This window comes from Grampus griseus (assembly GCF_964374135.1).
Source record: "Grampus griseus genome assembly, chromosome: 1".
Lineage (NCBI taxonomy): Eukaryota > Metazoa > Chordata > Mammalia > Artiodactyla > Delphinidae > Grampus > Grampus griseus.
The window spans coordinates 135,859,510-135,886,091 of NC_139017.1; the positions used below are offsets into that span (position 1 = coordinate 135,859,510).

Consider the following 26,582-nt stretch of genomic DNA (forward strand, 5'->3'; position numbering starts at 1 on the left):
GAAAAATGAATAAAATTAAATGGTACATTCAGAGTTAATACTGGATAAACACCTTTTTAGATCTCTGCCACATCTTTGTTTGCAACCTAGGCAGTCTGATACAAGAACCACCAAGACTTTAATCCTTAATCTATACTGAATAACTTTTAATATCTGTGTTTAAAACAGGTATATTGTAGAAACAAAGTGCTCATTTAAAATATTAACATTCAATTAACATTTGTCAACTACCTATTGTGTACTAGGTATTTTCAAATGTATTATTTCATTATTAATGTTTTAGTCCCCAGAACCAGAGAAAAATGTCAGTCCCATTTAAAAGTTGAGGCAATTCAGGTTCAGAGAGGTTGTTGAGCATATCTCAGATCAAACAGCACATCAAGATGCTCAAAGCTTCTGCTCCTTCCTGTCTTTTCTCCAGAGTATTACTCTGGAGGCCTCTATTCAGTCCAGTGGGAGCACTTGTGATATTGAATCCAACACTTAGAGCAGCAAGCCAACAAGTTTTGTTTGGTAAAAACCAGAGATGGAATGGAACACTTTTAAAGAACTTGGATAAGTGGGTACTTGTTAGGCCAAACTTAGGTTTCTTTAAGTGAATTTCAATGGCTTGGGAAATTTGGGCTCTGACCTTTTGACTACACAATTTTATGTAAAGGAACTCAGTTACCTTTCCCTTAAGTATTTCCAGAGCCAATTCATGCCTTTTCAAAAAATAAAAAATGATTAATTATTAAATGTTAGGGGTTAAAAAGAGAGAGAAATAAAATTATGAGGTAACGAGAGATCTTAGAAATGAAGGCCTTTTAAATCTCTTGGGAGGTATCAGTTATTTAAGAATGATGTGCTGTTGTTGCCACACATAATAAGTTAATCTTAAAAAGGCATTTATCCCCGCTGATGTTATAGTTTTTATACAGACTAGTTGAGTGAAATGGATGTCATTTTCAGGTGTGCATTCTGGTGGGCTATGTTTACCAGGAATTTAAATTATGTAATTACTTTGAAATGACACCATTCTAAACTATCCAGTCTGTTCTGTTGCATTTTACTTGCTAATTGGACTCTTCAATTTTAGGATTTAAAGCAAAGAGGCCTTCAGATGCATCTGGGGAGGCTGTTTTATTTCCTATTACATAAAGAATGATATTGACACTATATTTATGACTAGTTCAAGTCCATTTTAATGAGTATCTGTAGTGTTCTGTTCCCTTGAAGAGTTATCCAAATGTAATCATTGTTTGCACCCAACTACATGCACCAATTAACACTATGATCTTTTTTGTTATGAAAAAAATAGCCCCCAGTGCCTTGTGAATGGAAATATAAAGCTCTTATTTAAACATCCATTTATTTTCCCTTTTATTCGCTCCTGGAATAACAGATTTTTATCTTTCTTAATAAGGAGCTGAATTTAATCCAGGGAACCTTTGAAGCCAAAAAGGTTCCTAGTATTCAATCCAGTGCCAGCTGAAGTTTACCATCAATCTTGCCCAGTAACTTTAAAGAGCCCAACAGTGACTGCTGAGTTATAATACCATTTAACTACAGTAAAAGTCTGGCTTTTAAAAATGCCTGTTCTTAAATTAATAAAAGTCATTTCACAGAGAAGGAAAAACAGACAGGAAATGTAAAGGGAGGTGACTATAAAATTCAAATAATAGAACAGAGGACTCTACAGTGGAATATTCGTGGCTGTCAGTGGCACAGATGCCCTAGGACTTTTGAAACTCAAAGGAGGGAAAGATCAGAGTGGGCTCCTGAAGTTTCAGGGGTTTGCTCTTACTTTTCGTTTGGGATTCCAAAGATGTGGCTTGGTGACTTAGAACTTCAAGGGTGATTATCATGACAAGGAGTGCTGAGTGGGCAAAAGGGAAGACACCAGGAGCCCAGAATTCCTTTCAGAATGTCAGTAATGGTGAAATCGGTTTTGTATTGTTTCTGCTATTTTAACATGTCAAGAGAAGGTATTTCTCCTGGTAAAGCCGTCTAAGGAATTTGTTCTTCTGGTTTCCCTGGCTTTGACTTGCTGCTATTTGATTGAGAATGCTGTGTCTGATCTGCCGCTAGATACTGCAGCTCCAAATCTGTCTCAGAGATTCAATTACTCTTGCTTCCAGAAGACAGCGATTTTGCCTTTCTTTGCCAGCCCAATGGTTGCTGTGCAGTCTGGACTTAAGCTTAATTCTGCAGGCATCAGACTCTGTGCGAGGTACCTGGGAGATGCTTTGGAGCTGATAATCTGTAGAGTGGACTAGTCTTTCCTAAGTATAACGCCAAATCAGACTGTGATGAGTGCCACAAGAGTCTTATAAATAAAGTGTTGAAAGTGAAGTTAATTCTGTTTAGAGATCAAGAAAGGGCTCAGAGAGAAGGTGACATTTCAGAGTACCCTAAAGCAAGAGAAGAATTTTGCTAGTTAGAGAAGGGATGGATGTACATTACAGGCAGAGGGAAAAGGAGGACAGGGTGTGGAGTGGGAAAGGACTATTGGAGAAAGGTCAAGTGGCTGGGGGTGGCTGGATATAGGGTTACTGAACCCCATAACAAGTCAGGATAAAAAAAGAACATGAACAATATAACATATAAAGAAGCTACAACTATTTCTGTTTCTGGATGTACAAAAAGAGACATCTGGAAGAAATACCTATTTATTGTACTGTGTGCCCAGTTTTCTGCTAGGCACTACAGAAGATAGAAGGAAAGGCCCTTGCCTTGGAAATGATTATAGTCTACCTGGAAGAAAAATTAATTCACATAAAATAATTAATTTAAAAGCACATGACAACCTCTAAGGCAAAGCATTAGATTGCCCCCAAAACTACCCCTCGTAGTTGTACAAGCAGGCTGGGGGCCAGCTGAACTAGCAGGGGGTTGTAGGGCTTGGGACTCGTTCACCCTGGAAACAGGAATAAAAGTCATAGTTAACACCTATATACCTGGCACCGTTCTAGGCGTTACATGGGTTAGCTATTTAAGTCTTCACAATTACTCTATTTAGGAGAAACAGTTATTATCTCCAGTTTACATATGAGGAAACCAAGGCACAGAGCCACGGCCAAGGTTCCAGTCCACAGGGTCTAGCTCCAGAGTCGTGCAGTCCTTTTCCTGTTCGTATCCTCAGAATCTACCCCAGTACCCGGTGCTGGGTGTTAAGATCTTTAAAAAACTTTTTTTTTTCTTTGAGTATTTTCGGGATAATATGATTCAAACCAAAATAAAGACTTGAAAGCCCCAAATGTGTCAGGGAGGAGAAATGCTCTTGAGCTGCACAGCCTCAACTTTTACCTGACCCAAGGCCGGCAAGAAAATGTTTCTTTTTATTCTTTTATTTATTTATTTATTTTTCCTTTTGTGACAATTTAGTGTTTCTGAACGCTAGGGGCTCCCGGATTCTCTGGTTTGAGAGTAACTTTTCCTTTTAGGATTTTTTTTTTTTTTTTTTTTGGAAAGGGGTGGGGGAAAATGTGGCCTTAATTATCCTACGTCTTCGGCTGCTTAAGGAAGGGGCTGTGCTTTCGGAATCTCTTCTGAGCCAAGTAAGGAGGTCCCTCTTTCTTTTTAAAGGACCTCTTGAAATAAAACTGCCGAAAACAAATCCAGGCGATCACAACGGCAGCTGCGGCGGCAGCAGCAGCAGCAGGAGGAGGAGGAAAGTTAGAGTTGCGGCAGCGTTTCGGCGTGGCTGGGCTCCGCGCAGCTGGGCTCCGCGCAGCTCCCATTCATTAAGCAACCAGCCGCGGAGGAGGGTGGTCGAGGGCCCGCGCTGCCCGCTCGCTGCTTTGCACACAGAAACGGGAGCCCTGCGCGTCCGGGGCAGCGCGGCGCTGCAGAAGTTTCTGCTCGGGAGTTGTCTCTCTCCCCCCTGGACTTTCGAACGATTCGGGATTGAGGCAGGAAAAGCAGAGGAGCCCCAGGGGAGCAGAAAGCACCACCGCCTGCCGTTGGAAGCGGGCAGCGGGGCCGCACTCTCCCGCCGCGCCCCGAGCAGCCTCGGCCGGGAGGCGACCCGGGCGTCTGGGTGTGTGACTGCTGTCGCGGGGCGTCTTGACCAGCGCCATGCAAAACTACAAGTACGACAAGGCGATCGTCGCGGAGAGCAAGAACGGCGGCAGCCCGGCGCTCAACAACAACCCGAGGAAGGGCGGCAGCAAGCGGGTGCTGCTCATCTGCCTGGACCTCTTCTGCCTCTTCATGGGTGAGCCCAGCCCCGTTGTCCCTCCGGCCCTCGGCGCCCGGCGCGCGTCCCAGCCCGACCGGGGCTGCGCGCCGGGCCGCCTCTCCCGGCTGCGCCGCGCAGTCCGCCCCGGGGGTCGCCCGCAGGCTTCTCGCAGAGCCTTCGCGCCGCTCCCGGCCCCCGGGTCCCCGCCCTCCCCGTTCCCGCCGCCTCCCCGGCCTGTAAAGGAGTGTCGGGAGCGCTGTAGGCTTTCGCGGGCCACTTGGACACCGAATCCTGAAAGCCGACCTCCGGTTGGAAGCTCGGCCAGAATCCCACGAAAGGCGTGGGCTCGGCCTGTTAGGATAGGGGAAATCGGTGGAACCAGGACCCGGAGCCGGCGTAGAGCTGGTTGCCCTCCATCCAAGTAAGATGGATCTCCTGGAGCGCTGGGCTCCAGCCTGTAGAACGCTGCCTTCCCCCGGCCGAATGTAAACATTCAGCCCTTCCGCCGGGGCTGCCTGGGCCTTTTCTCATGCCGCTATCCTGAACGCCCCCCGGGGGTTGGGAGGGTGCTCTCGAGGGGCGTGATGCTGGGTACCGATCCAGCAGTCACTTTTTAGGCGCCTACTGTGTGCCAGGGAGTACTGCCTCTCCCTGACTCGGTGCAACACGGGCGAGGAGGTCCATTTCACCGATGAGGCAACTGAGGCACTGGGAAAGCTAGCCACGGTTCATGCATCGGGACCACAATTAATTGTACTCCCAGAAAGCTGAGGCTGTAGCCCGCTTCTGTTTTCCAAACTAGTTGGAAGCACAGCTGGAAGAGCAGGAGTAAATGGAATGGAGTGGGAGGGAAAGGAGGATTTATGAACTCGCCCCTGGGGCAGGGGGTGGCTATTGGCAAGAATCTACAGGAGTTCCAAGATTGAAGTAAGTGTAGATTTTTGTTTTTAAGCGAATCATGGTGTTATGGGAAGCGTGCAGGACTTGTCATCAGGACACCACCACTCTGCCACTTGCCGGGGGTGCCACCTAACTGCCTCTCTGGCCTCAGTTTCCTCATCAGTTGAGTGAGTGGCTTGAACTAGATGCTCTCTAAGGCCCCTTCCTGCATTAAGAACTCGGATTTGGTCCAGGAGCTGTTCTGCCAACTCTGCTAACTGAAGAAACATCTGTGTTCCCTGTTCCCCTTAAAATAGAACTCCTGCACGGAAGCTCAAGTCCCTTTGAAATGGAGTTGTCCATGCAGAGTGTGCAAACCAGAGACTTCTTGGGCTGGAGTCCAATGACTCTGCGTTCATGACTCTGTAGCAGGATCCTTACTGAGGTCCATCTGTCCTTGGCTTGACTGTCCATAGTAAATTCTGAGAGTCAAAGAAAGAAAGGACTCTTGGAGTTTAAATATAAGAATGACCCCCTTTAGATATGCAGAGACAGCTGAAGGTCAAATTGTGCTCTGCGGAAGGGAAGAAAGGTGACTGTAGTTCAGGTGGCAAATCCCATTCCCACCTCCTTGTATCAATTCAGCATTAAGATGTTATGTAAAGGAATTGTCACTGGGGGGCCTACCTTCCTGAAGGCCACTGGCTTCTGCACAGTGCAGAGATGAGTACTTAAAAGTCCCCTTGCCAAGCTATTGAATGTTTAAGAGACCTTCCCTGGTCCTGGGGGAGTACCAGGAACACAAACACATTGAAGCTGTTTGCTGTAAACTTGTCTGGGGCTTCCCAGTGTTCACTGATGTGTTTTGTTCCCTCGTGGTAGGGTGAATTCTTTCTAGACTGTCTGTTCCCTGTACCCTCCTACCTCCTACTTGGTGATTAGGAAAGCAGAGCTAGAACACACTTGACAGCCTTCGGACAGTTTTATTGAACTCCCCTCCTCTTTCCACTCTTCTGATTTCAGAAGGCAGTCCCACGAGATGGTGTATCTTATCAAAGGAAAAAGTGTGAAGGAATTTGCAAAAAGACACACCTATCAGCTATAGTTTAGCGGGGGACACAGAAATCCCAAGATACTGTTGTACATTGAAGGTGTTAAGTAAGGTGTATGTTTGCACATTACAGCTCTTCATCTGCCCCAACTCTCCCTGTGTCCCCTTCAAAGCTAATATTCTATACCTGGCTGTTTGTTAAGTTTACCAACTATTGGCCTCTTTGAGCAAATGATTTTTGTTTACTGAAAAAAAAAAGTTAATAAGATACCAGGACGTTGTATTTTACCATAAGGAGCACATAGCTATCCGTTTTAAGGTATGTGCCTTGCCATTAACCTAATGTCAACCAAGTCATTTTCAATGTGTCTCCCCTATGCATAGGCCAAATTACAATATCACTAATTTAATGCCTCTCGACCACCCTTAATAGGAAACACTGTAAGGTAAACATTTACTTGAGAAATTTATGCAGGAGAACTCTATTTGGCTTCTAAAAGAAAATTATTAACACAACATGTGATTTTAATATTCCACACATCACAGTCCTAAAAAATTGTTTCTACTTGGTTCACTTTCTGCCTGGGACTGTCAGTATGATTTAATTTTTATATAGTGTATTGATCATATGGTCTGGATTACAAGGCCCTAATATATGAAAAAGGGAGACATTTTTCTGTTTATTCTCTCACAGGAATATATACCAAGCTTCCTCTCCTTGTGTCTGGAAAAAATAAAAGCTGATGTGCAATATATGTGTTATGTAAGTGGAAATATGCAAGCAGTTTAACTTGTTTCACATACCTTTTGGAATGTTAAATTCTTGGTGAAAAAACAGAAGTCCACTCTCCTTTGAGGACCAAAGGAATCTGGTGTCAGAGAATCACCAATGGAGGTTTATGTCTCAGAAAATAGCATCTTTGCCGATTATTGCTTTTATAAACACAGTTATGAATCTTTGCATAGTAGTTTTTCTGAAATCGATTTTGTTTTCCTTTCAGTTGCATAAAAGTATGGCCTTCTGTTTTTTTATGCACTCCTTCTGCTCTACCAGGTTACAAGAGAGCAGCAGACAATATTCCCAGGCAAGGAGGAATGAGCATCTACTGTCTTTCTAAGCCCTGTTAGCCTCTTTTTCAGATGAATGAGTTTACGTCCTTTTCACTTCAACTCTGATGAAGAGATTATCTCCATTTTATAGATGAGAAAACTGAGGTACACACTGAAGTCAATTTGAGTTGATCTCTAATCCTCAGTGAGCATGACTGGAGTCCATCCCCCTTTTCTTCCCTCATCTGAAGAACCCTGAAACTCAGATCATTAGAAAATTCTAAAGCTCGGTTTGCAGAAAGTCCTGCCTCTCCACATTTTCCAGTTAGTCATTTGCACCAAAGCAGATGGATAAAGGTGGTTCAACTCTTCTGGTCAGTGATACGGTCTCGTCTCCCCAAGGTATCGTTTTGATTTGGGGTCGTTCTAACACTAAGTAATTCCCAAATTTTGAGGATGCCTTTTTACCCCATGAGACAGTGGTTCCAAAGAAAGCACAAATGGCAGTGCACGGCTGTAGCACAAATGCAGAGATTTGGTAAATCCATGTGGAGCTTCTCTGCTCTGTCCCCTGTCTCTTCCTTGTCCCCCTCCCCAGATATCTACTGAGTGCCTCCTTCCAACCCATGCAGAGTCAGCCCTGCTGACTCTTCCAGGATGGTTGAAAACCTTTATTGTCTGGATTGGCTAGTTTCTTTTGTTTTTCGTTTTTTTTTCTCCTTAGCTCTTCCATCCCTTTCTCTTATACTTGAGATATACCATAGGGTTATAGCTGCCTTTGTGGGAGACTGTTAAAGCCAGAGTTGGTGGCCTTTTCCACTTTTAGCCCTTTTGACTTCCTGTCAATTTGAGATTCTTTCTTTCCCCCTTCCTGTGCAGTTGTTTGGGCTGGCAAGCCCTGTTCATAGCATGATGCTAATGATACCATAGCTGAGGGCTTCTTCCCCGTGGAGGCAGTCATGTTTATGGAGACACCCTGCCCTAGGTGTCATGTCAACCTGGTACACATTATTTGAGGAGTGATAATTTGGGGGATGCCTCCTGTGTCAGTACTTCACCAACTCAGCTAATAAGGAGACCCATCTGGTGTGACATGCAGATTTCTCAGGCTCCTTCCCAGGAGATTCAAATTCACTAGGCTCTGGACCAGGGCCTAGGATTCTGTGTTTTATAAAAGCTTCTGGTGATTCTTATCAGGCCAATTTGAGAATCACTGTGTTGTTTAATAGCTAATGTCTTGAAGGGCAGTTGGTTTATGTAGAGGGATCGCATGTTCTGGCACGTTTTGAATTGTTAGGTTGTCTGTACTTTTCTTTCTGTTTGTGGCCAGTACACCTGTCTTTTCCAATAAAGATATTCAAGATACCTAGAGATTATCATACTAAGTGAAGTCAGACAGAGAAAGACAAATATCATATCAAATATCAAAGACAGATATCACATATCTCTCATAGGTGAAGTCTAATTTTAAAAAATGATATAAATGAACTTATTTACAAAACAGAAACAGGCTTGCAGCTATGGAAAACAAACTTATGGTTACCAAAGGGGAAACGTGGAGGGGAGGGATAAATCAGGATCTTGGGATAACCGTACTTGGGATAACCAACAAGGACATACTGTATAGCATAGGGAACTCAACTCAATATTCTGTGATAACCTATATGAGAAAAGAATATAAAAAAGAATGAATATAGGTATATGTGTAACCGAATCACTTTACACCTGAAACTAACACAACATTGTAAATCAACTATACTCCAATTAAAAAAAATATTTAAGATTGTTAGAATCCTTTCAAAAGGAAAAATTACCTCTGGGTGCTGGCCTGAAGGTCTGATTTTTAGGGCAAGGACTTGCTGGTGTCTCCTAACTGCTAAGAGACTGGGATTTTTATTTCTTTTTAAACTGAGTTCTCTGTAGTGTTGTAGGCCAAGTGACCACTTTGGATAAATGAAGTGTTAACTCTATAAATATTTTCTTTTGAGATATTGAAGTTTGTATATGAGTAAACAGTGAAATGAATGAATGCGGCTTCTAGAGAGAGCCTTTACAAGATCAAAGTTAGCTTGGCAAAGTGTTGTAGCAACAACACAAGCTTCGGATTCACCCAGGTCTGGGTTTGAATCCTGACATAAAGTCATCTACACATGTGACATGGGCAAAAATTATTTAACCTTTCACGCCTCAGTTTCCTCATCTGTAAAATACAAAAGCAAACCTGTGACCCTCGTATATGGTGAGGCTCAGATGAGATCACAAATCTGAAAGCAAAAAAAAAAATAAAAAAAAAAAAAAACAAATCTGAAAGCACTTCGAAGAGGTAAAAAGCACTAAATCATTATCGGGTATTATGTAGCTATTATTATTCACAGTAATAGCATTTTCCTTTCCTTCCCAGTGTCCTTACTCCTCGATGGTTCTATGAATTTAATATTTTGGCAGCAAAGTTGCCTGAAATATATTAGGGGAAACAATTGTGAAGAGAATCCCAAGAAAAAACCAGACAGAGGGAACACAAATGTTTTCTATTAGCCAGAGAAAAGCAGTGGCAGATTTGGGAAAAGTCACAGTGCAGGAACCTCAAGAGTCTTTGGTGGTTACCTTCTTCCCCTCTGGAAGGGACATGGCTATATCATTTTAAGGGAAAGATAAATACACCTTTGTCGGGGAGGGAATTTGGACAAATGGCCTATTTTAGTGTCAACTCTTATATGTGTCTTTTGAAAGCCCAGAGGAAGAAAAAATAACTAAAAAGAGCAACATGATTAAAAATAATCAAAATGCTTGTCGTCCAGGGCACTCTCCATATCTCTTGAGGAAGGGAATCACTGTGGTAGTGAACATATTTATTGTTCAGGTCAACCATGTAATATAGATAGTAGATTCCTTTTAGAGAGGAGGAAACTGCAGTTCAGAGAGGTTAAGTAACTTGCACAACGGTGCCCAGCTAGTAAGTAGTCACTAAATTTTCCAGAACTCTCGTCGGCTTACCTTGCTGCCCACTTTTCAATGCAGTTAATGCAGTGAAGACTCCCTCTTTTCTATTCCATTCCATTTCATTTATTTCCATTTTTTTGAGTCCAAATATGTACAAATATGTTCTGCAGGGCCCAAAAGAAATAGTTGCAGAACAGCTTGGAGTGCGCTGACTGAGCATCTCGGTGGACGTAATAAAGAAAATTCCATCGGAGCAATTCTTTAGTGCCTAGATTCATGGATGCTTTAGAATTTGAAAGTACCTTGGGGATTTCATTATCAACAATACCAAGTCATTTTTTATCTCAGTCAGAAAAATAGGCCTCTTTCAGCAGGGGACAGATGGGAGGTCCAAGGGGGAAGCACAGGCTTTGGAGACAGATAGGTGGGAGTTTGCTTAGGGTTATTAGCTGTACGTGGTTAGGCAAGTTGTGACTGTCTCCAAAGCCTCGGTTTTCTCATCTGTAAAATGGTATAATATGTGTTGTGAAGTTGCGAGGCGATGCCTGGTATAGTGTGTGGCATTGTGCACTCACCAGCTGCTGTTGTCATTGTCACCACGTCCTAGTCAGTGCCCTTGGTTCACATAGGAAGACTTGGATGCTTGGACTGGTTAGTAATTGTCTGGTGATAGCGAAAGGGCAGGACCTAGAACCAAGGTCTTGCCTTTATACCATTTTGCTTTTCTGGTGCGTACTTGTCAGTTCGAAACTTGATTATCATTTATGAGGTGGTTCTCCAGAGAGCCCTATTCTCATTTTTCTCTTTCCTGGGTCAATTAAAAGAGGAACAAGACAAACAGGTTTAACTTTTAACCCAAATCAGAGGATGATAGTTTAGTGAGGGCAGAGACACATGGGGCAAATTTGAAGGACTAGGCAGTTTTTTTGATAGATCACTTTTCTTCCACTGGCCCTTGTTCTAGAAGGTGCTTATTACCAAATATCACTGCTGACTGATTTGAACTTGAACAGGCACCATCTTTTTCAGATGATGTGTCCCAGGAGAGAAGAAAGAGAAGCCCACGTTTTCGAAGTGTTTGTTTTTGACTGGGGAGGAAACTGAGTCTCAGATGAAATAATTTTCTCAAGGTCATGCATGAGTTGGTGGTCCCAACATTCAAAAGAAGGCGAGGTCAGTTTCTGAAACATCCTTGTGAAACTATTCTTCCTTTAGGTCCAAGTTAAATTATAAATTATGATCTGCATTAGAATTCCCAAATTTAAACCAAACCAAACCAAACAACACACATAAGATCCAGTTGGCACCTTATGAAAGGAACTTGATGATTTCTGTGTGCTTTGAGAGTATACACTGCAATCAGAGTATTGGTGGGAAGTGTGTTTTTGAGGTTTGTCACAAATTAACAAAATTATATGCTTAGAGAGTTTTGCAGAGAAATGCAAATCAGTGTAAGCGCCTTGTCATAATAAGCAGTATGCTTTTGTTCCTGTTTATGTATCCCTAAAGCACATAATACAGATGATTATATTGACACGAAGGAAGCTGTTCTCACTGATGGTTTCTTTATATCTGGCCCCCAAATTAGCATCAGTCAGTATAATTTCTAGAGAGCCTATTTAATTAAGTCTATGTTTGTACCTGTCTTTCAGGTATGTCTTGTCTTCTGCAGTTGTTTCTTGAGCATCTACTATGTGCAACACCCCTTAGTCCCTTCTTCCCCTGGGGTGGGGTTGGTGGGTGGGGTTCCTTGTGCTTTATGAATTCCCACGTTGGGAAAGGGTAACAGACTTTTGTGTAATTTTACACACTTAGTGCTGCTGATTTGGGCATGGTAAGGGAGGGGCTATAGCTGCACAGTGAAAAGCAATGAGTTTGCCTGAGGACTTGGAGCTGGGTCTTGTTAGAGAAATAATAGCCTTCATTACATGGAGTGGGAAAGGGTATTGCAGCAGAGGGAGCAACGGATGCTGAGACTTAGAAACAAGAACGTTTTTGGGAAGGGTGGGTGGTTGGAGGCTGGAGTGTAAGTGCTGTGTATTTGCATTGAGTTGGTGGGGAAAGAGAATGTTGGGGATGAGGCTGGAGAGATAGTTAGGAGCCAGATTAAAAAGGGGAGCTATAAATGGCAGGCCGCTAAGGGACTTGAACTTTAATTTGGAGGACCAGCGAATGAGGTTGTATTTTCGTTTTCATTTTTCTTTTTATTATGGAAAATTTCATACAGAAACCAAACACAGTATATACCTAGGAGTGGAATTGCTGGGTCATACGGTAACTCCATGTTTAACTTTCTAAGGACCTGCCAAACTGTTTTTCCATAGCAGCTGCACCATTTTAGAAGTACCGTAAGGTTAGTTAAAATGTGTAAGGAAAAAAAAAATTACCAAAGTTTTACAGGCAATGTTTGACATTAACATATTCATGCGCAGTTTTTAAGAGGGGATTAATTTAATCTGATTTGTGTTTGAGGGGAGGGAAATTGGAGGCCAAGGAGGGAGATCATTTGGAAGCCAGATTAGAAATGAACCTGAGGTACAGGGGACAGAGAGGAGAAGGATGGGTGACAAGGAGATTAAAGGAGATTGGGGGGGGTGAGGGAGATGGTGGGGGGGGGTTCCTGATCTCCTGGTTGGGAGCCTCTGAACCATGGTGATGCCTCTCTCTCCACGAACACTTTAAAGGCAGTGTTTGTAGAGACCTGTGAAGCCTGTATTATAGGATTAGTGAATGCTTCTTTATGTTCATAGCCTTATTAGAAAGATGAGGCTCTAAGTTTTTTATATACATAATTTATTTAATTAATATATATTTTGCTCTGGAATTTTTAAATTTCTCAAAGCCCCTTAAAATAAATGGGCCATTGGAAATCCTCTTGGTTTAGAGAAACGGTTTTCCTTGAGTTATAATGGTATTTTTAAAACAGTTTTGCTGAGATCTAATTTATGTACGATAACATTGATTCACTTAAAGTGTTCAATTCACTGGCTTTTAGTATATTCACAGAGTTGAGCAACCATCACCACAATCAATTTTAGAACATTTTTATCACTGCAGCAACAAAAAAACTGTACCCATTAACTGTCACTCCACATTTACCCTCCTCCTCCCCCATCCCATGGCAACTACTGATCCACTTTGTTTCCTTGCCTTTCACTCAGCATAATATTTTCCAGGTTCATCCGTACCGTAGCATGTATGTTCAGCATGTGTGTTCAGCAGGTATTAGTACTTCACCTACTTTTTTTTTTAACATCTTTACTGGAGTATAATTGCTTTACAATGGTGTGTTAGTTTCTGCTGTATAACAAAGTGAATCAGCTATACGTGTACATATGTCCCCATAGCCCCTCCCTCTTGCGTCTCCCTCGCACCCTCCCTATCCCACCCCTCTAGGTGGTCACAAAGCACAGAGCTGATCTCCCTGCGCTATTGGACATAGATTTTCAATTCTCACGGTTATATTTACCTAGGAGTGGAAATGCAGGACGATATGGTTCCTGTGCTTGACTTTTTGAGGAACTGCCAAACTATTTTCCATAGTGCCTACACCATTTTGGAAGTATCGTAAGATTAATTAAAATATGTATGGAAAAAATACAAAAGGTTTACCGAAGACCTTTGGCATTAACATATTCATGAAACCACTCTAGTGCTGCTTTGTTTGTCAGAGAATATTTCACAAAGAAACAGAGTTTTCAGTCAGTTTAGCAGTGTCAGTGGGTTTACGATGAGTGAGCAGAGAACAATAAAGCTGCCTGAGGAATAGATGCTGGGTGGTCAGCTAGACCCCCTCACCCGCTGAGTAACGTACTTCCACAAACCAGGGTGTGTGACAAGCAGATTCCTGCTTCAGCAAAATGAAAAGCAGCCTTAGATCTTCAGAGTACCCTGAAAACAGTTAAAAGTACAAATATTAAAAATCTCTATTCCTTGGATTAGCTTTACAATATTTTTAAGACCATGAAATAGAACTGTAGTTCCTGATAAGGTTGATTTTTTTTTTTTTTCCCATCCCCTTTCCCCCCTGGAGATGTGGCTGTTATACATGATTATCATCTCAAAAACTAAAATTACTGTGCATCTTTTAGATTCATGTGTGGGATGCTGGGTGATATTAAAGGGTATAAGACACAAACACAGATCTTTAGAAACTGGTTGGAGTGTCAAGTTGAAAATTACAGTGAAGATTAAGCTATAAGTGCGTGAAAAATTAAACCACATAGAATACAAGAAGGTGAGGAAAAGGCACTCAACCTTTATTATTAGGAGTTTTAGTTGATATCTCACTTAATCTTTCCAATAACAAAATAAGGTAGATGTCAATAACCAGTTTTGCAACTCAGAGAGGGTAAATGATTTGCTCAAGTTCACGCAGCTAATAGGTGTTAGGCCTGGGATTTGGACTCAAGCAAGCCTGACTAAATAATGACAATTGCTAACATTTATTGAGTGCAAGTATGTACCTCTCACCGGGCAAAGCAGTGTGCATGCGTTCTCTTATTTAATTCTCCCAGTGAGCCTATGAAGTCTTCATTACTATTATCTCCATTGACAGAACTGAGGTTCAGAGATGTTAAAAAATAACTCACCAGAAGTTACACAGCAGGTGAGTTTGAGTTGGGGTCAGACCTGAAAAGTCTGTCTCATGAGGCCATTTTTTTTTTTAACATCTTTATTGGAGTATAATTGCTTTACAATGTTGTGTTAGTTTCTGCTGTATAACAAAGTGAATCAGTTATATGTATACATATATCCCCATATCCCCTCCCTCTTGCTTTGAGGCCTGAAGCCCAAGTTTTCCCCACTATTCCCTGCCAGCTTTCACATCAGCAACACGTGATGAATTGTCCAAAATGAGTTAGACTCATGATTCTCACCCTGGGTTCTCTGGACCTGCCAAGGTCTGTTAGGGCAATCACAGGGCATCTCGTGCTCTTTTTAGGACTTCAAAAATACCTAACATGTCCTGTACGTTTTTCAATGATTAACTTGCCTAGACTAACCGAGAACAGCAGCCTCTGCCTGGACTGGTCACAGCACTGGCGTTCTGTGCTTGTGATCTGAATGTGGAGTGACACTGGCAGATCACTCTGGTCTCGCTGGTTATTTCCACTCATCAGGGGATGTGATTGACACTTCCCATGCTTTGATTGACAGAAGTGGAGAAATGATTTAAATATAGTTTACCTGGTAAATAAAGACATCTTATAGATGTCACAGAGGGTCGAGAAGGAACTGCAAGGCATCTTTGATGGTGAAAAGGTTGGACAGTCTAGAATGCACAAGCAGCTCTGGATTTAGGGCAGAGGAAGCCTGCTGGATCCTGGGAAGGCTTCTTAAAGGAAGGAGAGACTTGAACAAGGCCTTTGTCACTCATATCAGGGAGCAGGAATGGGTCTCTCTGTTAGTGACCCTGTTTGTCCCGTGGGCTCTGTCTGCTGTCTTGGTGGTTTGGCGTAACCTTTGGGTCACACTGAGAGATTGTGAGCTTCTCTGGTTAGTGGCTGTGGATGCGGCATCTTCATTAAATGCAGTAAATAGAACTTCCCCCAGTAGCCTCTTCCCCACAAATGACCCACATTGTTGTAAAGTTAGCAACCACTGACAGGAAGTGGCAGGAGTGCTTCCAGCCACACAGTGGATTTCATTAGACACTGGCCCAAAGTAGCTGTTTTGGTCATTTTGGCTTTCGTAGGCTTCTAGGGAGGAACGGCCTAATACATTCTTTCTCATCCTTGCATGTGTCCTGCTGTCATCTTCGCCTTAGTGGATATTTTGATTAAATGCCTAGTGTCTTCTTTTGAAGCAGCCATATGTTTCGCAATCAAAGGGAGGAACTTCTGGCAGGCTGAGATTTAAGAATATTTCCAAAGGTGTCACCAACTTACAGTAGTCCTCCCTTATCTGCTGTTGCCCTTTCCATGTTCTCAGTTACCCTCAGTCCAAACATATTAAATGGAAAATTCCAGAAATAAACAATTCATAAGTTTTAACTTGCATGCCGTCTGAGTAGCGTGATCAAATCTCTCGCTAGGATCCCCAACTGGTGACATGGTCAGCTACTGACATCCAACCATCCACGTTGTTATGACTTGATGATCCAGGATCACCCGATGCATATGGTCCTTCTTCTGACGTATCATCAGAAGGTCAGTAGTAGCCTAACGCTGTGTCACAATACCTACGTCATTACTTCACTTTATCTCATCATGTAGGCATTTTATCATCTTGCATCATCACAAGAAGAAGGGAGACTACAGTACAAGCAGATATTTTGAGAGAGAGACAACATTCACATAACTTTTATTACAGTATATTATCGTAATTCTGTTTTATTAGTCATTGTTGTTAATCTCTTCCTGTGACTAATTTAAATTAAACTTTATCATAACGATGTATGTACAGGAAAATTCATGGTACGTACAGGGTTCGGTACTGCCCACAGTTTCAGGCATGCACTGGAGCTCTTGTAAGTATCCCCTGAAAATAAGGTGGGGGGCTATTATACTTGAATCTTTTGTATAGCAGTTTTCTCATTTAAATCTGTCTGAAGAGAGTGGCTCCAATGCCCTGGCAGGAGGGATGATGGGTCCCACTCACTCTAGTAAACCTTTGCTTTGGACGGTCTATACTGTAGGCATTGTGTGAATGTAGAATTCTCTGGGGCTGGCTGGGAAATTAAAGTATACTTCTTGAGTCAGAGTATTCAAAATACAGGGCTTTCAATCCCAGGGGAAAATAAGCCCTCTTGATTTTAGGGTTTAATTTTCCGAAGGCCACTGATGGAGTTGAAGACCCTTTAATTATAATTTTGCTTTAAATTGGATGTTTGTGGTTGTGTTGACCTCAGCTGTGAAATCCAAACATTTATTATTAATTAATAATCCCTTTCATTGAACAGTTCTACCAAATGATAGCATATGCATCTGAGAATTTGAATGTAAATATTCTTCTTGCCTCAATTCATTTTTCTCATTCTAGCTCTTTCTTCAGCTCCCCAGCCCTGAAAAGCCCGCAAAACAAAACACTCAAACCACCCTACCCAGGATATCATTCTCCAAGTGTCAACAGGAAAAAGTCCGGGAAAGGAACATCTTTGAACCCTTGCACTAGAGTCAGGCACATTCACGCATCTCATCAAAGCCTACAACTGTGGAGGGGAGATATCGCTGTAACTGATTTTACAGATGTGGCAGTTGCCCTTGGGAAAGGTCGAGGAACTTGCTGGGGATCCTGCATCTGGAAAATGGTGGAATGCCTGGGACAAGAACCAGCCAGCACCTATGTCTCCTCTTTCCTCCCACAGTGAAGACTCGCGTTGAAATTTGCACTGACTGCTATTTTCAATAATAAGCATATGAAGCGAGCAAGCCAGCCAGAAAATTTTAAAATGAAATGACTAGACCTTGTAAAGTGTTCAAGTGTGATTTGGGGGTTAAAGCCTTTTGCCCCTTTTAGTATTGCCTGTTTCTTTGTAAATTCCTAGAGGATAGATATTAGACTCAAAACGCCTGGGCTGGAAGGGGGAAGGGCATGAACTTTGCTGTACATCCCTGGCAGGCAATCATGCAAGGGGTTTGTTAACTGGCTTGAATTTCACAACAACCTATGGAGGAGGAGGGGGTTAGAGTTCATTTCAGTTTCCTCAGAACCTGGTCGGCTCTGCCTGTCTCAACTCTTTTTGGTGGGTGGCGTAACACATTGTATTAATAATTCAGCTACTTCATCACTCGCAGAGACTGTTTACTAAGATTCCAGGGGAACTGCTTTGCTAGAATCTATTTGGAGCTGGTAGCTTGGACCATGCATCCACTTTGATTGAAAATATGCTCACAGAGCATCCCAACTCCAATTCTGTAGAGCCTGAGAAGAAAAGGGCAGAAAACCGCGGCAGGGGACTACTTTGCCGATTTCGTACAGAAATGGAATGACTGGGGGATAGCGACTTCGGATTTGTATTGTTAATTCTTCCTATGGGTTTTCTCCAAAGGAGTTAAAAGGGCAGGGAAATGCAACAATTTGAGTGAAGCAGCCTACACTTGGGTTACAGGCTCTGTGTATTTCCCAGGCTATTGCAGGACTCCTATTCAGCTGGGATTTGAATGGGAGTGTGATTTGCATGAGAGCAAGTGTATAAAGTAGGTCTTTTTTTCCCTTTCCTCAAAGAAGTTTTGTGGCATTTCTTTTTCTGACAGAGTTGGCATGAAGCTTTGACAAACACAGACCGATGGAAAAGTTAAACAGGCCTGAGAGCAAGCGCATTTTGTCCAGATCCTTCACACTTAGAATGCAGAGCAGCTGGCAGGAGGCAGCTTAGATCACAGGAGTCATGGCAAGCGCTGTTCCTCCACTGTGGACTGGTGATGAATGGGAAATGCTCACAGAAGCAAGGGGAAAATGGATGATTGCCTATTTATCATTCTCTGTGGTCGGGGGAAACTACAGATGAGAACAGTCCTGGGACTCAGCTGTCCATCTTATCTGTCCTTCGGTATTTATTGAGATAAATACAAAGAGATAACAAAGAAATACTAGAGGCAGATCCTGCCCTCAAAGTGTAGGAGAGAAGATGAGAAGATAGACACACATTCATTCCTGGAGAAAACATGGCCAGGTGTCTTGAGCTGATCACTAAATGAAATTTTAAAAAGTCTTCGAAAGTTTAAGAGGCAGCTCCACACTGATCCTGGGCTGTGTTCCCAACTTTGCTGTATTAGCTGGGTGATCCCTGGCATATCACTGCCACTTTAGGAATGGTAAAATGGAGATGATGATTCATTCCCTGCCTGCCTCATGGAGCTATTGAGACCAAGGGTATGGTATCACATATATATAGGAAAATGCTTTGAAACTGTGAAGTCATATTTGTACAATGTATATATATATATATAGAGAGAGAGAGAGAGAGAGAGAGAGAGTGCGAGTGTCTTCTGAATCTGCTCTCCTCCATTCTCCCTATTTCTAACCCACTTTAAGTTCATGCTGTCATACACCTAGATCTGAAAACATTCCTTTACAGATCTTATTTTTAGGGGGATGGTGTCCCCCCGTATATTATTTATGCATTAACTATACAGGAATCGTTTCTCAAAACTGTAATTCGGATCACATAGGCCCTTCGCTTCATGATTTTTATGACCTCTCGTGGACTACAGAATAAAACTTATTAGTATATTTGAGACCCTTCAGAATCTGGCCCCAACCAACCCTTTCTGCTCCCCATTCCCTTCCCATCCCCCTCCACTTCCCCCCTTTATGCCCTTGTCCCAGACATCTCCATTCTGTGGCTCTTCCAGGAACTTTCCCACCAAATCATTTCTCTTTGCTTGATACGTGTTACTCACCTCTTAGAATCAATTCAAGTGCCACCTCCTCTGTGAAGACTTTTCTGATTTCCTCTGGGCAGAGTCCCCTCTTTGGGCTATCATAGCACTTTGTATTGACCTTTCTTGTGTCAAATTTTTTGGCTTGTTTTATGGTTTTGTACAGTTCCATCTTAATAGATTATGATTCCCTTGTTTATAACAGGTGCTTGAAAATTTTTATTAAAGTCAAGACATTGAAGAAAATGTCAATAAAACATTATTTTAGTAAATATAGACAAGAAGCAAAAAGAAAAATAAAATTTTTGTTGCTTATCCTACCGTAGTCCTAAGGTAGCCATGGGCACAGTATCTCTTCTTTCTATAAATGGCTGAATTATTATTAAGTATAATTATAAATCTAAACACTGGATGCTTAAGACATACTTCCTGCCAATCAGTGTGATGGAATGGAAAAAAGCCTTCGCTTTCTAGAGTTTATAACAGCCCATAATAAAGTATTAACTAACCTGAGAGATTGGGAGTATGTAGCTAATTAAAGGCAGCTAGATATTTGAAGTTCGATTTTGCATTTCATGCAGTGTTTTGAACTTGGTCAACAGACTGAATTTGTACTAACCATAATAGCTTCCATTAAAAAAAAAAATTGAACTTACCCTAAAAGCCAGGGCTGTATTTTAGGATGAGTGGTTTTTCTCATCCTAGTCGTGCCTTAAGGGGAGGCTCTGAATGAGGAGAGCAGACGCCTCCTGTTGGGGAAAGATGCCCAAGCGGAGAGTTACGAAATCTAGGTTTATGTCTTAACTTTCTTATTAACTTACTGGGTCACTTTAGCCAAGTAACTTTTCCTCTCTGTGACACTGTTGTCTCATCTGTGAAATGGGACAGTTAAATCTTCCAGCATGGAGAATTCTCTTGTTCTTTTGTCCAACTCGGCATTTCCTCTGAAATCTCTACCTCCGTTCCTTAAAATATTTTAAAGTTCACATTGAAGGAGGAAGGGAAGGATTTTCTCCTTTCAAATCTTTTCTGTTTGATCATATTGCTGTACTTTTTCTTAATTCTGTCCCTTCAAAAGTATTTGGTTCATAGCTTTTACCATTGGAAAAACTTAAAAACAATCCCCTTGTATACTAGGACACTGCACATTTGTATGTTTACCTTTTTAGGTATTAATCTGGGTTAATCCTGCTTTTCATAATTTTGAGAGGGCTGAGATTGTAGTACCAAAATGTCTGATTCAGAAGAGAAAGGAACTAACAGTACAGACCACCTAGTGTGTTTTATTTGATCCCTGTGATATCCTTGTGGAATGGGTGGATTACTCCAATTTTATAAATGATAAAACTGAGGCATGAAGAGGTTCGTTACTAGGAATTAACCCCAGATCTGTGTATCTTATTTCAAAACTCAGGCTTCAAGACCATTTAATCAGTCTTCCCACTTTCACCCACACCTGGGGCAGTCCCTCTAAACCATCTTTTCTTGGTTAGTGTCAAGCCTCTGCTTAATAATTTCAGTGATGGTAAATTTTATAGCAGTTCTAATTGTTCAGAATATTATGTTAATATAAAATCTACCTTTCTATATACTTAACCAAGCATTGGCTATGTTTGGTACTCTGCTGGTAAGTTGTTATTAACATTAATAATCATATCAATCAGTTTCATAATGAAAAGCTCCTGAATAAGTGGTGGTGATACGTCACTTCAGGCAATATTCGTTGAGCACCTTTCACGTACCAAGTACTGTGCTTGCTGTTGGGGTCTAATGATGAACTGGATGTAGTTCTTCTAGGGTCTTCTGGAGGAGACGCTGGTCAGATGCAGCTCTAGAAATACAACACAGACACGGTACAGAGGTAACAGGATCGAACTGGGGGGCCTGGGGACAGTCTCGTCACAGTCGTTTGGATGGGCAACTCAGGAGAATGCTCTTAGGCACCATTGTCAAAGAAGGCATTGCGCTGAAGACCTTTCTTGAGCAGAGTGGTTCCCGTGCCTCAGCTCTAACCATTGGTACAGTGACCACCCTTTAGAACAACCTTAGAATGCAGGAGTGGAGGGGCCTAAGCATCAGTCGTTTTCCCCTGCCCACTCCCATTGAATAGGTGGGAAAACTAGGCTCAGAGAAGCTCAGTCTCTTAGAAAATGAGTAAAATCCAGAGCAACTAAAACCCTTACCTTGTGCAGGTTCAAGTTTAAATGCAACATATGCCATATTTTAAAGCATCCCTTTATGCCGTGGATTTGGTTATTACGCAAATCAGATAATGACCCCATGTGTCATAAAGGCTTTTAAACCTTCACGTAACATCCCAAAGCACAGCAATATACTCTTACAGTAAAAAAATATTCCAAAAATGTGATTATGTTAAAAGTGGGTAACCCTCCCACCCTCCCTCCAAATTCCACTCCCCAGAGGCTGCTGCCGCTAACAGTTGTAGTTCCTGCCAGCCTTACTTTGAATACACAGGTCTTCTGATTGGCATCCACCTTCATCCGTATTGGTTGTTTCCTGGACACACCCCACAGATGTCTGCCTTCTGGCTCTGGCTCATGCCTTTGCTCTTCAGAGCACCCGCCCCTTCTTCTCTGCCTATGGGAAAGAGTATTCATCTCTAGTCTGGTTTCTGCTCATCCTGTATCCTCACTACCCCAACCTTGGGGAACTTTCACCTCCTCATTTCAAGTCCTTCCAGCTGTGACACTAGGTAGCGACCTTCAATCACTTACTTTCTGTTGGGTTAACTTTCCTTCCCTAAATAATGGGGCAGTTGAGTTAGATGATCTTTAAGCTCTGCTGAGGTCATCAAATATAAAAGACTCCACACTTAGGACATTGCTTCACGGTTAGATGTCTTGATCCGTGTTGAATTGCTGAATCCTGTACAGGGTTGCGACATAAGAGGAGAGATAAAGAGATTCACCCTAAGAAGTTCCCACAGTTTAATCTCAAGAGTTAGAAAGTTTTAAACTTTCAGAGGCGATATGGCACAATGGAAAGAGGATGTGTCCTGGGGGACAGTTCTGGACTCAAATCCTGGCTCCACCATTTGCTAGCTTACAACCCGAGGCCAGGGTTGTAACCTTTCTGAACTTCAGTTTCCTCATCTGTAAACGAAGGACAACAGTTCCTATCTGACAGAGTGTCCCAAGATTGGGAGATACAGACAGTAGGCTCTTCCACATTAATCTCTACCCTACTCTCTAAAACCTTTTTATTTAGAAACTTTTCTGTCACAGTTGGCAAGCTTCACGAGGAATAAGAGAGAGTGCTACCTGGATTGATAGGATGTGCAGTGTACACGGTATGGATTAGATGCAGTTTACCTGATCTGCCAAAAGTAACTTTGGAGTCCTTCCAGGGAATCATCGAGTAGCTGTACAGATGTAGCTACCTTTCTGTCTGCGCTTGCTAAAGGAAGGTGTTTTCCAATTTGGAGAGAACGTGTTGGAAATTTGTCTTTAATGCATTCCAGTGTTCTGAGGCAAAACTTGCCCAAGAGATTGAGCAGAGCCTATGAACCAATATCATTTAAAGTTCATTAAAACGATCGTCTTAATTGAATACAATGGAACAAGAAGTTCTCAGTCTTCTGGTAGCAATTAAAGACTAAAGAGTCAATTTGCAGTTGTTTTTGCAACTCTTAAAATAATACTTTCTCTGCCCCTCCTCTCATGAAAAGAGTTTTTAGCTATAGACATACCCTCGCATTGAGGATTTTGAAAGCTGTGAGGACCACAAACCTGCTGGCAAAGGCTTCTGCTGCCAAGGCGTCAGAGTTCTCAAAAGCAAGATGGTTCAAGCTCAGGATGCGCCGATTTGGAAATAGAGTCCAAACAAAGGGCCTTTTGAAGCAGGAAACTGGGCTTTGGCTTCTGCACAGAGCAGTGTGGGATTGGAAAAGCGCCCTAGGACTCGCTGAGGAGAAGAGGCACTATGAGACCGATGGGAGGAAGTATAAAGTTTCTCCATACAGTGAGACTTTCTTTCCAAAGCCTCGAAAGTTGGTTTCGGAAGCTGTCATCTTTCCTCTGTCTGCTTCATCGGCATGCCTCTAAAATGTGGACTTAATGACATGGTATGTCTTTGAGCAGAAAAGGAAAATGAGCCTCCAAGGTACATGGGGACGTTCCCATTCTAGCAAGATGCCTGACCTGAAGACCAGTGGTTTTCTTTCAAGACCCAAAGCAACCACATTCATGAATTCATTCATTCACTCACTTAATTGCAATATTTACTGATCACCTGCTACGTGCTAGCTTGATGGAGGTATAAAGTTAAACAGCACAATTCCCGCTCAAGGAGCTCAACATTTAGTTAACCAAAACTTGAAGTACTTCCCAATGTGTTCACGCACACATGACTTTCCTCTCCTCCATCACGCACACAGGATTTTACATTTGACCTTCCCTGCAGTGAAACTTCGAATACTCACCTTTACAGGTATTCCAAACAGCAGCACACTGACCAACAGAAGGAGTCCAGTTCAGGTAGAGAAGGGCTGTAAGCACGGGGGAAGGCTCAGTGATAGAGCTTAAGGAAGAGAAAATAATTTAAATTCTGATGGATTCTATTCTTCGTGTTTTTTTTTTTTTTCCTGTTCTTTTCCTGTTCCTTTTTCTTTTTTCTGGCCATGCGGCTTGTGGGATCTTAGTTCCTGACCTGGGATTGAACCTGGGCCCTGGCAGTGAACTGAGTCATAACCACTGGACCACCAGGGAATTCCCAGTTCTTCATTTTGATATATCTAAACTTCACCTATTAAGCACAAACTTCCGTGACCAGAAAAGACCCACTTCCTGTCAAAGGCTTGGTGAGACAGAGGGAGGGGAGTGGAAACACAAGAGTAGGAACAACAGAAGGAAAAGGGTGGGTTTGGCAGAACCACGGGCAAGAGAACTCACGCTGGAGAGCCTGGGAGCTGGAACCCGTCGCCATAGAAGAAGCGCGGTGGCTTTGGGTTGTACATTTGGAAAACTGATTTTTCTGGAACAGAAAGGGCTCAAAGATGTGAGGCAAAAAGGGGCAACCTTTCGTGTATTAGTGATCTTAGATGTTTGCTCTGTGCCCCAAATGTGTATCGATAATGTAGCCCCTGTGTTCGTGTCTTCCAAGAGTCAAGAATCCAAGCTTACTCGGTCTCTGCCTTGTAGCGTTATTTATGTGCCAGTTTACTATTGATTGTTCCTACACAGTAGTTTTACAGACGTAGGCTTGATCAACCCATGCAAACATTCTTGAATTCAGAGGTGCCAGGGCCTTGAATCTGCATACAGGTTCCCCTAATATTAGTTGGATGTTGTCATCAGATGTAGGGATGTCTTGATTCCCACCGAAGGTGGTGTTTTTGATGACAGGACTTAATCAGAGAAGTGACAATGTCTGATTGGTTGATTGAACAACATTTAGAAGAAACCTTTCTGGTGTGTTTACAGATACCAGGCCACACACGTAGCTTTTCTCTTGCTCTGTAGTTTTTGGGTTTTTTTTTCTCTCTTGCTCTTTGAATTAAGAGTATTTGTATGGTAGATTACAATTTGGGGAAAATACTGTATATACTATGTATATTTGGAGAGGTATAGAGAATAAGTGAGGGTTTATGTGGAACCTTGACAGTGAAATCTGAGGCAGGGACCTTCTTTTTTTACTTCTCTATTTCTTTTTTTTTTAAATTTATTTATTTTATTTATTTGATTTTTGGCTGCGTTGGGTCTTCGTTGCTGCGCGCCAGCTTTTCTCTAGTTGCGGTGAGCGGGGGCTACTCTTCGTTGCGGTGTGCAGTCTTCTCACTGCAGTGGCTTCTCTTGTGGCAGAGCACAGGCTCTAGGCGCGTGGGCTCAGTAGTTGTGACATGCAGACTCAGTAGTTGTGGCTCGTTGGCTGTAGAGCACAGGCTCAGTAGTTGTGGTGCACCGGCTTAGCTGCTCTGTGGCATGTGGGAATCTTCCCGGATCAGGGCTCAAACCTGTGTCCCCTGCATTGGCAGGAGGATCCTTAACCACTGCGCCACCGGGGAAGTCCTACATACAATTTTCTATTTTTTTATATTTTATTTATTTATTTATTTATTTACTTTTGGCTGTGTTGAATCTTCATTGCTGTGTGCGGACTTTCTCTAGTTGCGGTGAGCGGGGGCTACTCTTTGTTGTTGTACGCTGGCTTCTCATTGTCGTGGCTTCTCTTGTTGCAGAGCGTGGGCTCTAGGCGCGTGGGCTTCAGTAGTAGTGGCACGCGGGCTCAGTAGTTGTGACTTGTGGGCTCTAGAGCTCAGGCTCAGTAGTTGTGGCACACGGGCTTAGTTGCTCCGCAGCATGTGGGATCTTCCCGGACCAGGGCTCGAACCCGTGTCCCTGCATTGGCAGGCAGATTCTTAACCACTGTGCCACCAGGGAAGTCCTACATACAATTTTCTATGTTGCTAATAGTCACCATAATGAAAATTATTTTGTCTTTGCTTGACCATATGACCCTTTATGATCATTCAGAATTAAGCATCACCCTTTAATCACGCATAGATTTCTCTTCCACTCCCTTTCTCTTCTCTTCACCCTGGGAATGGTACTATTGCTCCTGTTTTGCTTGGATGGCTGTGACAGTACCATAGACTGGATAGCTTAGAGAGCAGAAATGTATTGTCTCAGAGCTACGGAGATAGAAGCCTGAAGTCAAGGTGATGCAGGGCGATTCCTCCTGTGGGCTGTGGGGCAAGGATCTGTTCCTGACCGCTCTCTTTGGCTTGTAGATGGCCGTCTTCATGTTCTCATGGCATTCTCCCTGTCTGCTCTGTATGCGTGTCTCTCTGTCCAAATATCCCCTTTGCAGCAGGTCACCAGCCATATTAGATTAGGACTGACCCTAATGTCGTCACTGTAATTTGATTACTACTGTAAAGACCCCACTTCCAAATAAGGTCATACTCGGAGGTCCTGGGGGTTAGAATTCCAATATATGAAATTTTTGAGGTGGGGCATAATTCAATCCTTAACAGCCCGCATTTGTATATGAGGAAATTGAGACCCAGGCCAAGTAGCTGGAGATTTGAATTTTGGCCTGAGTGAATCTGGAGTGCTGCGTTAGCATCTCATCCTGTCTTCTCCCCATGACTTGAAAATACCATGAACAAAGGGAAAAAAAATTCTTTGATCTGAATTTAATTAGCGTGAGACAA

The 26,582-nt window shown here is 42.6% G+C and overlaps 1 protein-coding gene across 1 annotated transcript in view; it reads left to right on the forward strand.

Annotated features, from left to right (window-relative positions):
- Positions 1-3,569: 3,569 nt before the first annotated feature.
- The window catches only part of PLPP3 (phospholipid phosphatase 3), an 84,063-nt gene continuing 61,050 nt past the window's right edge, over positions 3,570-26,582 (forward strand). Inside the window, exon 1 of the mRNA XM_082655924.1 lies at positions 3,570-4,198. Coding sequence (XP_082512050.1) covers positions 4,060-4,198 — 139 coding nt within the window. The 5' untranslated portion in view covers positions 3,570-4,059. The remainder of the gene's footprint in view (positions 4,199-26,582) is intronic.